General features: G+C 44.2%; 1 protein-coding gene across 8 annotated transcripts in view; it reads left to right on the forward strand.

Annotated features, from left to right (window-relative positions):
- The first annotated feature begins 2,723 nt into the window (after positions 1-2,723).
- Positions 2,724-13,112, forward strand: part of ROCK2 (Rho associated coiled-coil containing protein kinase 2) — a 157,229-nt gene continuing 146,840 nt past the window's right edge. For all 8 annotated transcript variants that reach the window (XR_010599429.1, XM_005293112.5, XM_005293114.5 and 5 more), the window contains exon 1: positions 2,724-6,156. Coding sequence is in view for 7 of the 8 variants with exons in the window: in XM_005293112.5 (XP_005293169.1) it covers positions 6,010-6,156 (147 nt within the window). In the remaining variant the exon portion in view is untranslated. The remainder of the gene's footprint in view (positions 6,157-13,112) is intronic.

Below are 13,112 nucleotides of genomic sequence, written 5' to 3' on the forward strand. Positions count from 1 at the left end.
AGTTCTCTTTTAAACGCTGTTATAGTCCTAGACTGTACCCTCTTATATGTATGTATACATCATATAGCACATTGTGGGTGCTACTAGAAACAGTAAGAAGAAATCATAATAAATCATACTTATCTGAGAAAAGAACCTGTTCCAGATCCAGGAGGTCAATGTCCTCTTTTATCTATATGGTTTGAAGTATAAAGCTAATTTATTTTGTTTAACATGTGGTTGATTGTTTTGGTTTGTATTTAATTATATATTTGATTTGGGTGGTTTAATATTTTTATATCTGGCCTGTGTTAGTGATTGATATGGTAGTGGCACTCTTACTGAGGGTTGCTTTGGAAATGTATGGGTTTTGAAAATTATGTTGTATTTAATGCACCTTGTTGCAAAGCAACAGATGCTGTATAAATTAATGAAATGATACAGCATCAAGAAATTGTTTCTTCAGATCCTACCCAGCTATAACATTCAACCAACTAACATTGGAATAGGAAAATGACCGATTACTATGACTTTGGCTGATTTTTTAACTTAATCATTTTAACATACTGAGCTAGAGGAAGTGATAAATAAGAAGACTTAGCATTTATAAAGTGCTTTTCATCTGGAGATCTCAAAGTTCTTTACAAAAATTAATAAGTATAAGGAAACAGGCACAGATATGCAACTTGTCAAGGTGGGTATGTCTACATAGCAAGCAGCAGACTGTGGCAGCAAGTCTCACAGCCTGGGTCTACAGACTTGGGCTCACACTACGGGGCTAAAAATATCTGTGTAGACATTTGGGTTTGGGTCCTGAAACCTAGTGAGGGGGTTGGGCTTTAAAAACCAACCTGAGTCTGAACAGCTACACAGTTATTTTTAGTGCCATAATGTGCACCCTGCAAGCCGGAGTCTATAGACCCACGCTCTGAGACTCACTGTTGTGGGCTGCAGCTTGCTGTGTAGACATACCCCGTGAATGCTCAGAATAGAGTCCAGGCTCTTGACTCTCAGTCTGGGGCATGATTCAAAGGCCACTGAAATCAATAGAAATATTCCCATTGAGTTTAATGGGCTCTAGATCAGGCTTCTGATGCTCTATACTACTAACTATTACAGACTTGTTCCCTACAATACATTTTTTAGTCTTTTGTTCAATTAATTTAAAATCCCCTCTAAAAATACATTTCTGATGTGATGCCTACAGGAAATCAGCCAACCAATTATGACTAGGCTGTGTAGTAGTTGGGAATAGCAGATGTATTTATTAAAAAATCTTTCAGATGATTTAGAACTATCAAGCTATTGAACAGCTAACCTAACTTCTTGTTAACCCACTATCCCTCCAACCCCTTCAGTCCTACTTGTTACACCTACTCGTTGTGTCTTGTCTCAAATTAGATTTAAAGCTCTTTGAGCTAAATTCTATATCTTCTCATGTGTTTCTGAACAGTACCCAGAACAATGGGTCTGGAGCCTAACTGCGGAGTGGGCATTACTCTAATATATTATTAAATAATAAATAATATAATAATAATACGTTTCAATCAATATTTTTTCACGTATTTTCTCAAAGAACTCTTACAATATTATAAAGGTGTTACAATTACATACAGGCTTGAACCATTAAATTTGGATTTTAGTCTTTCACAAAGTTCAGAGGTTTTTATGTGTGTGAGATTCAGGGTTTGGATCAGATTACTATAGAATCTAGCTGTGAAATTCAGATCTGAACTTCCCCATAATCTGGGACTGTTTGGCTCCAGGGCTCTGACTTAGAATATTGTATAGGATGATCTTATTCAAAACCATGCAAGTGACTCACAGATCTACTTGTCCATTCTGGACCTGTCTCCTTCTGTCTAAATTAAAATATTAGCCTGTCGTTCTGACATCATTTCATGGATACCCAGCAGTCAACCAAGCTCAGCATAACCAAAACCAGACTCTTGATCTTTCCCCACTAAGTTCTTCGACCTTTCTCAGTCACTGTGACCACTGACACCCATGACAGTAATATCAGCTTAGTCTTTATTTTGTCCCTTCCTCTAGATCTAATGCATCCAGGCTGTGTCTAAATCTTACCACTTCTTCCTACACATCATCTGTAAGACCCAGTATTTCCTTTCTATCCACATAGCTAAAATTCTTTGCCAGGCCCTCATTATCTTGCTTCCTGACTATAACCTCTTCTTTTCTCATCTAATGCCATCTTAAATTTATACAAAATGCTGCTGCAAAAATCATCTTTCTGACTTGCCACATCACCCCCCTCTTTGTACCCGTCCATTGCTTCCCCTTATAGTACATCAAACACAAGCTACTGGTCTTCAATTTTAAGGCTCTTCACCAACTATTCCATCCCTTACTTTAATCTCTTATCTAACACACTATGGAAACAACAACCCCTGCCTTTGCTATGTCCAGGATGGCAGCCTGGAGTGCCCATCTGTCAAATTTCCCAATGAGCACCTTCGTGCTTTCTCCCACACTCACTCTTGTACACGCGGGGAAGCTCCCTGTAAAAATCTGCAAGGCCACAACCACTTTTAAAACCCACCTATGCCATGATTAGGCACCTGGTTTGCTGTGACCACCGCTTATATGATTGATCACCATCATCTTACTGTTACCTTGTGCTCCCCTCTCTATTTGTTTTCTCTCAACTTATACATAGATTGTAAGTTCTCAGGGCATGGGCTGTCATGTTATGTGTATGCAGTGCCTACCTAGTGCAATGGGGACAATCTTCGATTGGTGGCCTCAAGATAACACAATACAAATAAATAATAGGCCAGCTGTCCCAAACTTCCCCCCAGTTTGTGGTTGTTCAGTTCCCAGAACATTCTGGCTCAACCTACTTTATTCTCTTTAGATTTTTATACTATGCTCATCATTGTAGTATCTAAGAACCTTCCAAGATTGCATTAAGCAACATGATTATACATCTGTTCTCTTATCCTTCTCTTGTAGAAGAAGTGTATGGAGAGGAGTCTCTTGTTTTGATAAGGGTTTTTTTTGTGTTTTAGTTACATATACCTGTTGCTAGGAGTTTATAATAGAAAAGGCAAGGTAAAAGAAATGTGCCTTGCACATGGAAATGGAAAGTGGTGAGGTTTGTGATAGTTCTTAGTTCCTAAGGAAGTTCATTCCACAATCTCAGATTAACTCTGGAGAAGGTTCTGTCTCTCACACAGAAGAGATTTACTCTTAGGCTATGGCTACACTACAGCTTAAGTCGAGATAAATTATATCGCTCAGGGGTGTGAATTAGCCACCCCACTGAGTGACATAACTTACGCTGACTTAAGCACCGGTGTGGACAGCACTATGTCGGCAGGACAGCTTTTCCCGCCAACATAGCTACTGCCACTTGCGGGGATTGGAGTAATTAAGCTGATGTCGGTTTAGAGCGGCTGCACAGAGAGCTTATAGCAGTACCGCTGCATTAGTTAACCTGCGCCTCTGTAAGCTCTCTAGTGTAACCATAGCCTTATTGTTGACAGTTCCACTGTGCCAGATGAACAAAGTTATCAACTCTGGTCTTCATCCCGGAGTAGGGGCGTGTGGGATGAAGACCAGAGTTGATAACTCTGGGGGGCAAGCAGGTGCATCTTTCCTCAGTAATCATTGGGGGCACAGAACTTCTCCGGCCCCTGCATAGGTGCCGACTTCCCCTCTTTCCCCTGGGTGCTCGACTCCCCCCCGCCAGCCCCAGCCCCACTCCACCCCTTCCATGAGGCCCCACCCCCATTCCAACCCCTTCCCAAAGTCCCCGCCCCAACGCTGCCCCCTCCCTGCCCCATTCCAACTCCTTCCCCAAATCCCTGTCTCAGCCCCGCCTCCTCCCCTGAGCGCACCATGTTCCCGCTCCTCCCCCCCACAGCGTGCTAACGCTGCCAAACAGCGTTTGGCAGCAGCAGCTGGGTGGGAAGCGCTGGGAGATAGGCAGAGGAGTGGGGACGCAGCGCGCTCAGGGGAGGAGGAGGAGGGGCGGGGGTGAGGGGAGTTTGGCTGCCAGGGCTGGGGGGAGGGGAAAGGGAGACAGCAAGTTTCTGTGCCCCCCAAAAGTGTTCATATTTAAATTCCTGCTCATGCCCCTCTCCCAGAGCTTTAACAGTAATTTAGGTATTGTGGGCCCAGGCCACAAAGCACTTTGAAGATCAGGACTGAAACCTTAAAGTTGATTGAAATTTAGATGGGAAGCCAGTATAGAGAGAGGACAGGTCTGATGCACTCACAATAGCCTGTGTTACTGAGGATATGTGCTGCTGCCTTTTGTACTAGTTGGAGTTTCTTGTCCATATGAATAGTTCTACACTGGGGATGAACTTCCATATGAGGAGAGATTAAAGACTGAAACTGTTCATTTTAGACAAGAGATGACTAAGGGGGGGATATGAGAGAGGTCTATAAAATCATGACTGGTATGAACAAATTCATATGGAAGTGTTATTTATCACTTCACATAACACAAGAACTAAGGGTCACTTGATGAAATTAATAGACAACAGGTTTAAAACAAACAAAAGGAAGTACTTCTTCACACAACACATGGTCAGCCTGTGGAACTTGCTACGATGGGATACTGTGAAGGCCAAAAGTATGAGTTAAAAAAAGAATTAGATAAGTTCACAGAAGATAGGTCCATCAGTGGTTACTAGTCAAGATGGTCAGGGATGCAACTGCATGCTCTGAGTGTCGCTAGCCTGTTTGCTAGGAACTGGAAGTGGGTGACAGAGGATGGATCATTTGATGATTGCCTGTTCTGTTCATTCCTTCTGAAGCATTTGATACTGGCCACTGTAGGACAACAGGATACTGGGCTAGACGGACCATTCGTCTGACCCACTACACCTGCTCTTAGGTTCTTAACATCCATGCAGTTTGGGAGCCGTCAGCTCCAGGTCAACCCCTTGCAGGGATGGCACCACGTGCACAGTGGGTTCTTGAGCTGCACCTTGGGTTGCGGGGAGGGGGGGTGAGGGTTGGTTTGGAGTCACCATCCAATTATTATAGAACATGTCTAGGGCTTTATAGGACCAGTTGGTACATTCATATATACACACCACTGATGAGATAGGAAGCTTGTGCCCCCCTCACCGACCCCTCCACGTGCTGGGTTCGCCGCCTTCCTTCTTCACACGCTGACTCAGGAGGAGGCGATGACGACAGGGCGGGTCACCCTGCTATTTTGGCCGGGCTGAGGGCAGCCGGAGGCGGCCGGGAAAGCTGCTCAATGCCCGCTTTTGGGGGTGACACAGCGCTGTCCCCGGGCGGGCCGCCGCTCGGCGCCACTCCCCGCCCCGCCAGCTGAGCTGAGGGGTATAGTTAGGCAATGAGCGAGCGCGGAGCTATGTGTCCTCTGCGCGGGGCGCCGTGTCCGGCCGCTCGGAGCGGAGGCTTGTGGGTAAGGGAGGCCGGCTGCTGGGTGTCAGGCTGAGGGGCGGGAGCCGGAGAATGGGGGCGGCGGGAGGCAGCGGCAGGGACAGTGACTCGCTGCGGGCGGCGGCCGCCCCATGGACTGAGTGACACGGCGAGAGAGGGGCAGCAGCGAGCCTCACGCCGCCGCCGCCGGGAGTCGCTTCTCCCGCCCAGCCGCCGCCGGAGGAGGGGAGCCGGCCTCGAGCGCCGCCCGCCGCTTTCCCTCCGCCGCGGCGGGTGTTTGACTGGTGCAATGGCCGGGCCGGTGCCGGGGACCCGGCAGTGACTCGGTGCCCGCCCAGAGCCGCCCTGAGCGGGGGGGGAGTCGGGACCGCCGCGGGAATCTCTCTCCCCCCGCCCCGGCTCCGCGCTGTTCATGCCTTTGCAGCTGAGAGGTGCCCAGGGGCGGAGCAGCCTCAGCAGCGCCCAGTCGGGGAGCGTCCCCTCTGCTCCCCGCCCTGCTCCTGAGACAGGGCCCAGGCCCGGCCGGGAGCCCCCAGCTTCTCCGCAGCGCTAGGCCCCGGAGCGGAGACCGGGGCCGGCTACAGAGTGATCTCCTCCTGCCCGGCAGCTCGCCGCTCGCACAGCCCCGCGGGGAGGGGGAGGATGAGCCAGCTTCAGACAGCGAAGATGTCCGCTCCCCCCCCGCCTGCGCCCCTGGAGCCCGGGGAGGGGGTGACCACGAGCCGCCAGAGGAAGCTGGAGTCCATGATCCGAGACCCTCGGTCCCCAGTCAATGTGGAAAGTTTGCTGGTGAGTTAGACCCACCCCAGGCACAATAGGGGTCGCGGGAGCCTCCCCCTCCCGGGGATGGATCGATCGATGGACGGACTGGCTGGGCGGGATGATAAACAGCGCTCCCCTTGGCTTGTTCGGAGGGCAACGGTTCACTCAAACGTGGATGGGTTTTTGGTAGATGTCCCCTCTCAGCGGGGTGCATACTCACAGCCCCCTTGGCTGAGGGGTTGTGTGTGTGTTGGGGGGAAGAATGGGGAGAGAGAGAGAGTACTTCCCGATGGGTGGGTTGGGGGGAGCTCTCACTTGATGTCTTTGAAAGGGATGGTGAGTGTTCTCCCTTGGAATGAATTTGGGAGGCTGTTGGTGCGATCCCCCCTTGGGATAATGAGGGAAGGCCATGATGGTGAAAATGTGCTCTTGATGGCTGGCTGGCGTTGGGCAGGAGCGGGATGGTAGAGAACTATTCTCTCCCCCCCCCCCAGTGAACTTTGTGTATGTGTGTTGGGGGTGGGGGGCTATGGAGTGCTTCCTGCTTGACTGGCTGAGGGTTGGCTGAGAGGGCTCCTTTCTTGGATGATGAGGGAAATGCCTTTGGATGGGGGCAGAGAGCTCCTTTCCATTAGCTTTATTTGCACTTAATTTACTCAATCTGGTATTAAGCATGGACTCTAAGATTATTTTGAGAATTGGAAGCAAATACATTTCCCCCCTATGTAGTGTCCAGGTGTGTGCTTCCTCCTCCTCGGGGCCCCCAAACTAAACCACACTCAATTACTCTGAAGTTAAAGATGAGACTTGCGGCCTGGAGCATGATGTAGAAACAGTGCAGGAAAAGAACACGCCTAGGAAAGAAATGTATCTTGGGGATATAACGGGGACACTTATTTCCCGTTAGGGTGAATAAATTTCTCTCTGCCTTTTGTAATATAGCATTTTTTCCTTATTTGAGTATGAAGTGCTGTTTCCTTTCCAGGGAAACCCATGCCTCCAAGAAGGATTGGAAAGGGAGTGTGATCTCCCCATTTGAATCATGTAAGCCCTAGAAAGATGGTGAGGGGGAGTCTCAGTGCTTTTACCAGGCATCAGATCTTCTCTGTCAGAATAAAAAGCAACAGAGGGTCCTGTGGCACCTTTAAGACTAACAGAAGTATTGGGAGCAAAACCTCAAGGTTCTTACCCATGAAAGCTTATGCTCCCAATACTTCTGTTAGTCTTAAAGGTGCCACAGGACCCTCTGTTGCTTTTTACAGATTCAGACTAAAACGACTACCCCTCTGATATCTGTCAGAATAGTGTTCTGAGGCGGAGAAGTCCTAGTGCCTGCAGCCTGAGTGAAAGGTTTGGATTTTTTTTTCTTTCTATGTTCCAAGAGTTGTTCATTGTAGGCACTTATTCTGAGAGGCCATGGGACTCGTTTGCAAAAATGACTCAGTCATGTTTGGCTAAAGTACAGGAACTGAGTGAACTGTGTGTGTGTGTGTGTGTCTGTGCTGGGGAGTAGGGAGGGGGAGGATGTAGGGATCTCCTGTAATGTGTATTAAGTTCTTTTCATGCCTCTAGTTGTGCTATTCCTGTCATGGATACTCAGAGCCGGTGTACTGTCATCCATGATACTTGGTGGAGAGGGTGGGAAATAGTGCTACTGATTTCGCTGGGCTCTGATAGGGTTTAACCTAGGCCAAAGCAAAGAGAGCTGCCTCCGGGCTTCACTCCCAGCATTTTCATGTTGGTATTTCATTCGGAAAACTTTGACCTATGGCCAGAAAGAGTAGTTTAAAATAGTACAGCAGATCTGAAAAACTCATCAGGTTAATACTTAATGCTGGCTGATTTTTTTTTTTCACACTTTATTTTCAGCTTTTAAACTCATTATTTTTTGTCCTTGGACTTGGGAGGATAGATATTGTAAAAGTGCAGTTCTTAATGTGATCTTGAATAAAAATTGCATGATGCAAAATTAAGACCAGTGTCTGCTTGACAATAGTTTAGCATAGTTTATGCATTTTGTAAACTTACACCGGTATAATGTAGTTAGATCAGCTTATGCAATAAATGAGACATAACCTCTTACCTTGTTCTGGTGTATTGAATAGACTATTAGGACTTATTTTTTATAGTAAAGGGCATAATTTTGTCACATGCACGCCCTCTTTCTAGAATAGATGCAACTTAAATATTGTTTGGAATGAATAAGAATAGATGAAATGGTATAATGCATATACACAAAATAGTAAAATTTGATCGTCTGTTTCATACATCTGAAATAATCAGTTACTAAATAATTTTGTTGTTGTTGTATGTGAAAGTTGTAGTAAGTTTCCTACAGATATTTCCACTCTTAGAGCTTGATAGTGTAGCTTTGTGAAGTTTGGTCTGGTGTTCCATGCTTGTTTTCTCCTAGATTGAATATGATGTACTGCATATGGAAACCTCACATTTAAGTAGAGAGGAAGGTTTCTTTATAAACAGCTGAGTTAGGGCGATTTGTGCTGAAAGTAGAAATGTACTTAAAGGGAAATACAGTGCCAGATATTGGGGATGGGGAAACAGTCTTTAAAAGATTAGTTACATTACAAAAAAGAATGTTACATTATTTTTAGGTTGATGAAATGGTAACTGATCATTGTCTGAATAGGAAGAGTTTAAAACATAAACTATATAATGAAATCTGAAGTGGAATCTGTTTCCTAATACAGTACATCTAATAAGTCATAAAACAGCTGCTGATCTGCATTTTGTGTGAGTATTTTATTTTCAGTAAGCTGTAGAGAGGGAAAAATAATAGTTTTAATCTTTAGCACATGGTGCAAATTTGAAAGAATTGAAAAGATGAGGTAAGAATTATCTTTCTCTGGATATCAGTTCCACTGCTTAGCACAGGCTATACTATACTATTCAGTAATTTCTAAATGAAGAGATTTTTGCTCTGTGCAGTCTGGAACATGGCTAAATATTGATTGGTAGAGTCTAAGGAGCCCAGTACATAGATGCATAGAGTTTAAGGCCATCTAGTCTGGCCTCCTGTACATAAGAGACCGTTACATTTCAACCAGCTACTTTTATTGAGCTCAGTATCTTGTTTGATGGTACCATATCTTCCACAAAGACATCCAGTTTTGATTTGAAGATATCAAGAGAAGGAGAATTCACCACTTCCCTTGATAGTTTGTTCTAATGGTTATTCACCCTCACTGTTTTTGTTTGTTAAATGTGCCTTATTTCTAATTTGTCTGGCTTTAGCTTCCAGCCACTGGTTCTTATTATGCCTTTCTCTGCAATACCGAAGAGTCCTATAGTACCCCATATTTTTTTCCCTGTGAAGATACTTACATACTGCAATCAAGTCACCTTTGTCTTCTTTATGATAAACTGAATACATTGAGCTCTTTAAGTCTCACGTTTAAGGCATTTTTTCCAGCCATCAAATTATTGTTGTGCCTCTTGTCTGCACCCACTCCAATTTTTCAAGGTCCTTTTTAAAATATGCACACCAGAAATGTACGCAGTATTCTAGTATTGGTCTCAGTGATGCCATAGACAAGCATAAAAACCCCAAGGAGTTCGGTGGCACCTTAAAGGCTAATGGATTTATTTGGGCATAAGCTTTCGTGGGTAAAAAAGCCTGAATCTGAAGAAGTGGGTTTTTGACCCACGAAAGTTTATGCTGAAATAAATCTGTTAGTCTTTATGCTGCCACTGGATTCCTCGTTGTTTTTGTGAATACAGACGAACACGGCTACCCCTCTGATAATAGACAGACATAAATTGCTTCCCTACTCCTACTTACTACTCCACTTGTATATCTAAAGATTGCATTAGTTCTTTTTGCCACAGCATCACTCTTCAGTGGGAGCTCATGTTGAGTTGCTTGTCCACTGTGACCCCTAATTCTTTTTCAGAATCACCGTTTTCCAGGACATAGTCATCTGTTCTGTAGGTATGGCCTGCATTTTTTCCCTGTAGATGTATGACCTAATGTTTGGGTGTATTAAAACATGTTTTGTTTGAATGGGCCCAGCTTACTAAGCGATGCAAATTGCTCTGTAGGTCTCATTATTATTTACCGTTCTGTCAGTCTGTCATTCACAAATGTATTGGAAGTGATTTTATATTTACTTCCAGATCATTGATAAAAATGTTGAACAGTGTCAGGTGTAGTACTGATCCCCTTATAACCTTACTAGAGATACCCCTATTCAGTGATGATTCCCCATTGATACCTGCAAAAAGAAGAACAGGAGTACTTGTGGCACCTTAGAGACTAACAAATTTATTAGAGCATAAGCTTTTGTGGACTACAGCCCACTTCTTTGGATGCATATAGAATGGAACATATATTGAGGAGATATATATACACACATACAGAGAGCATAAACAGGTGGGAGTTGTCTTACCAACTCTGAGAGGCCAATTAATTAAGAGAAAAAAAACTTTTGAAGTGATAATCAAGCTAGCCCAGTACAGACAGTTTGACAATAAGTGTGAGAATACTTACAAGGGGAGATAGAGTCAATGTTTGTAATGGCTCAGCCATTCCCAGTCCTTATTCAAACCGGAGTTGATTGTGTCTAGTTTGCATATCAATTCTAGCTCAGCAGTCTCTCATTGGAGTCTGTTTTTGAAGTTTTTCTGTTGTAATATAGCCACCCGCAGGTCTGTCACTGAATGACCAGACAGGTTAAAGTGTTCTCCCACTGGTTTTTGAGTATTTTGATTCCTGATGTCAGATTTGTGTCCATTAATTCTTTTGCGTAGAGACTGTCCGGTTTGGCCAATGTACATGGCAGAGGGGCATTGCTGGCACATGATGGCATATATCACATTGGTAGATGTGCAGGTGAACGAGCCCCTGATGGTATGGCTGATGTGATTAGGTCCTATGATGATGTCACTTGAATAGATATGTGGACAGAGTTGGCATCGGGGTTTGTTACAAGGATAGGTTCCTGGGTTAGTGGTTTTGTTCAGTGATGTGTGGTTGCTGGTGAGTATTTGCTTTAGGTTGGGGGGTTGTCTGTAAGCGAGGACAGGTCTGTCTCCCAAGATCTGTGAGAGTAAAGGATCATCTTTCAGGATAGGTTGTAGATCTCTGATGATGCGCTGGAGAGGTTTTAGTTGGGGGCTGAAGGTGACAGCTAGTGGTGTTCTGTTATTTTCTTTGTTGGGCCTGTCTTGTAGGAGGTGACTTCTGGGTACTCGTCTGGCTCTGTCAATCTGTTTTTTCACTTCAGCAGGTGGGTATTGTAGTTTTAAGAATGCTTGATAGAGATCTTGTAGGTGCTTGTCTCTATCCGAGGGATTGGAGCAAATGCGGTTATATCTTAGAGCTTGGCTGTAGACAATGGATCGTGTGGTGTGTCCTGGATGGAAGCTGGAGGCATGTAGGTAAGTGTAGCGGTCAGTAGGTTTCCGGTATAGGGTGGTATTGATGTGACCATCGTTTATTAGCACAGTAGTGTCCAGTAGTGCTCCAATCCCTCGGATAGAAGTGGGCTGTAGTCCACGAAAGCTTATGCTCTAATAAATTTGTTAGTCTCTAAGGTGCCACAAGTACTCCTGTTCTTCTTTTTGCGGATACAGACTAACACGGCTGTTACTCTGAAACCTGTCATTGATACCTGCTTTTTTACATCTGTCAAATAGTTCTTAGTCCGTTTAACTCATGCTTCGTTATACACCAGTATTATACACTTCATTTATGTAACAGTTGTATCACTCAGTGGTTTTTCTTTGTTAGGATTTAAAAGTGTATTGATAAGCATTTGCCAATACTTAACATGTTCTAAAAGTCTAGTGCAGACAAGGCAGTGTAGACTGAAGGGTTGAAGCTAGGTTCCTCCCCTGATTCAACTCTATCAGTTTAGCACACATGACATTCTAATATTTTAGTGTAGACTTTTAGCTAACACCTAAACAATACAGTGTAGACTTTAACAGATGCTAAAGACAAATCCAATGTAAATGAGAAGCTAAGAGAACAGTAATAGTAGTAATTGAGTGTTAAATATCTTGGTATATTCATGTCTTCAAAATTTAAAGAGTTAAAAACAAATTGCCTATTTAATTAAAATTCACTTACTTTCTTAAAATGAAGTTGATTTATAAACATATATTTAAATTTGTTTAAATATATTGAATAGGGGGATGGGAGACAACCCCAAAACAAATATTTTCTGGTAAATCCTAGGACCTATATCAAGCATAGATGTGACATATATTTTCTGAGAGTAGGTAAGGGAAAAGAATGCCAACTATGTCTATATTCATTACTGTCATCAATTAAATAAATACCAACCGTATTCCAGCTGTGTTAATTCAGGCCCCAATTCCAAAAGCTGATCTGCATTAGCAGATCACTGAGCAGAGCCGCATTGATTTAGGGCCTTCATGTTGTCATAAGAGTCTGTCACATGGATCAGTTTGCAGAAGAGGGTCTTTAATAAGTAAAACTTTAGAATCAATTCCCATTTTCTCTTCTAATAGAAAAGCTGTTTGTTTGGCATGAATTTACCGCTGCATCACTCTTCAGTGTAGCTGCATAATTTTGAATGAGTAATATTAGTCCATCATTTGTTAGTTTGCACAGTCAAACACCGGGAAGAGCTCAGTCAACATGTCACTAGTTCTGATCTGGAGAGTTAAGGCAATAAACTAGTGGGAAGACCAAATGATCCTTTGTCTGTGGAGAGGCCGTTTGTTTCATGCAGTTCTTGGTAAGACAGTGAATAGAACTTGCAAGAATTAGGCCAAGTCTACACTACCATTTACTTCAGTATAACTTCTGTGTCTCGGGTGTGTGAATAAGCCCACCCACCCTGAGTGGCGTAAATTACACCACCCTAAGCGCCAGTGTGGACAGTGCTACCCAGGAGAAACTCTCTACTGCCTCTTGTGGAGGTGGATTATTACCTAGAGCATCTTCACCAGATGCGCTACAGCAGTGCAGCTGCGCCAGTGTAGCACTTCTAGTG

Source organism: Chrysemys picta, chromosome 3 (assembly GCF_011386835.1).
Source record: "Chrysemys picta bellii isolate R12L10 chromosome 3, ASM1138683v2, whole genome shotgun sequence".
Lineage (NCBI taxonomy): Eukaryota > Metazoa > Chordata > Testudines > Emydidae > Chrysemys > Chrysemys picta.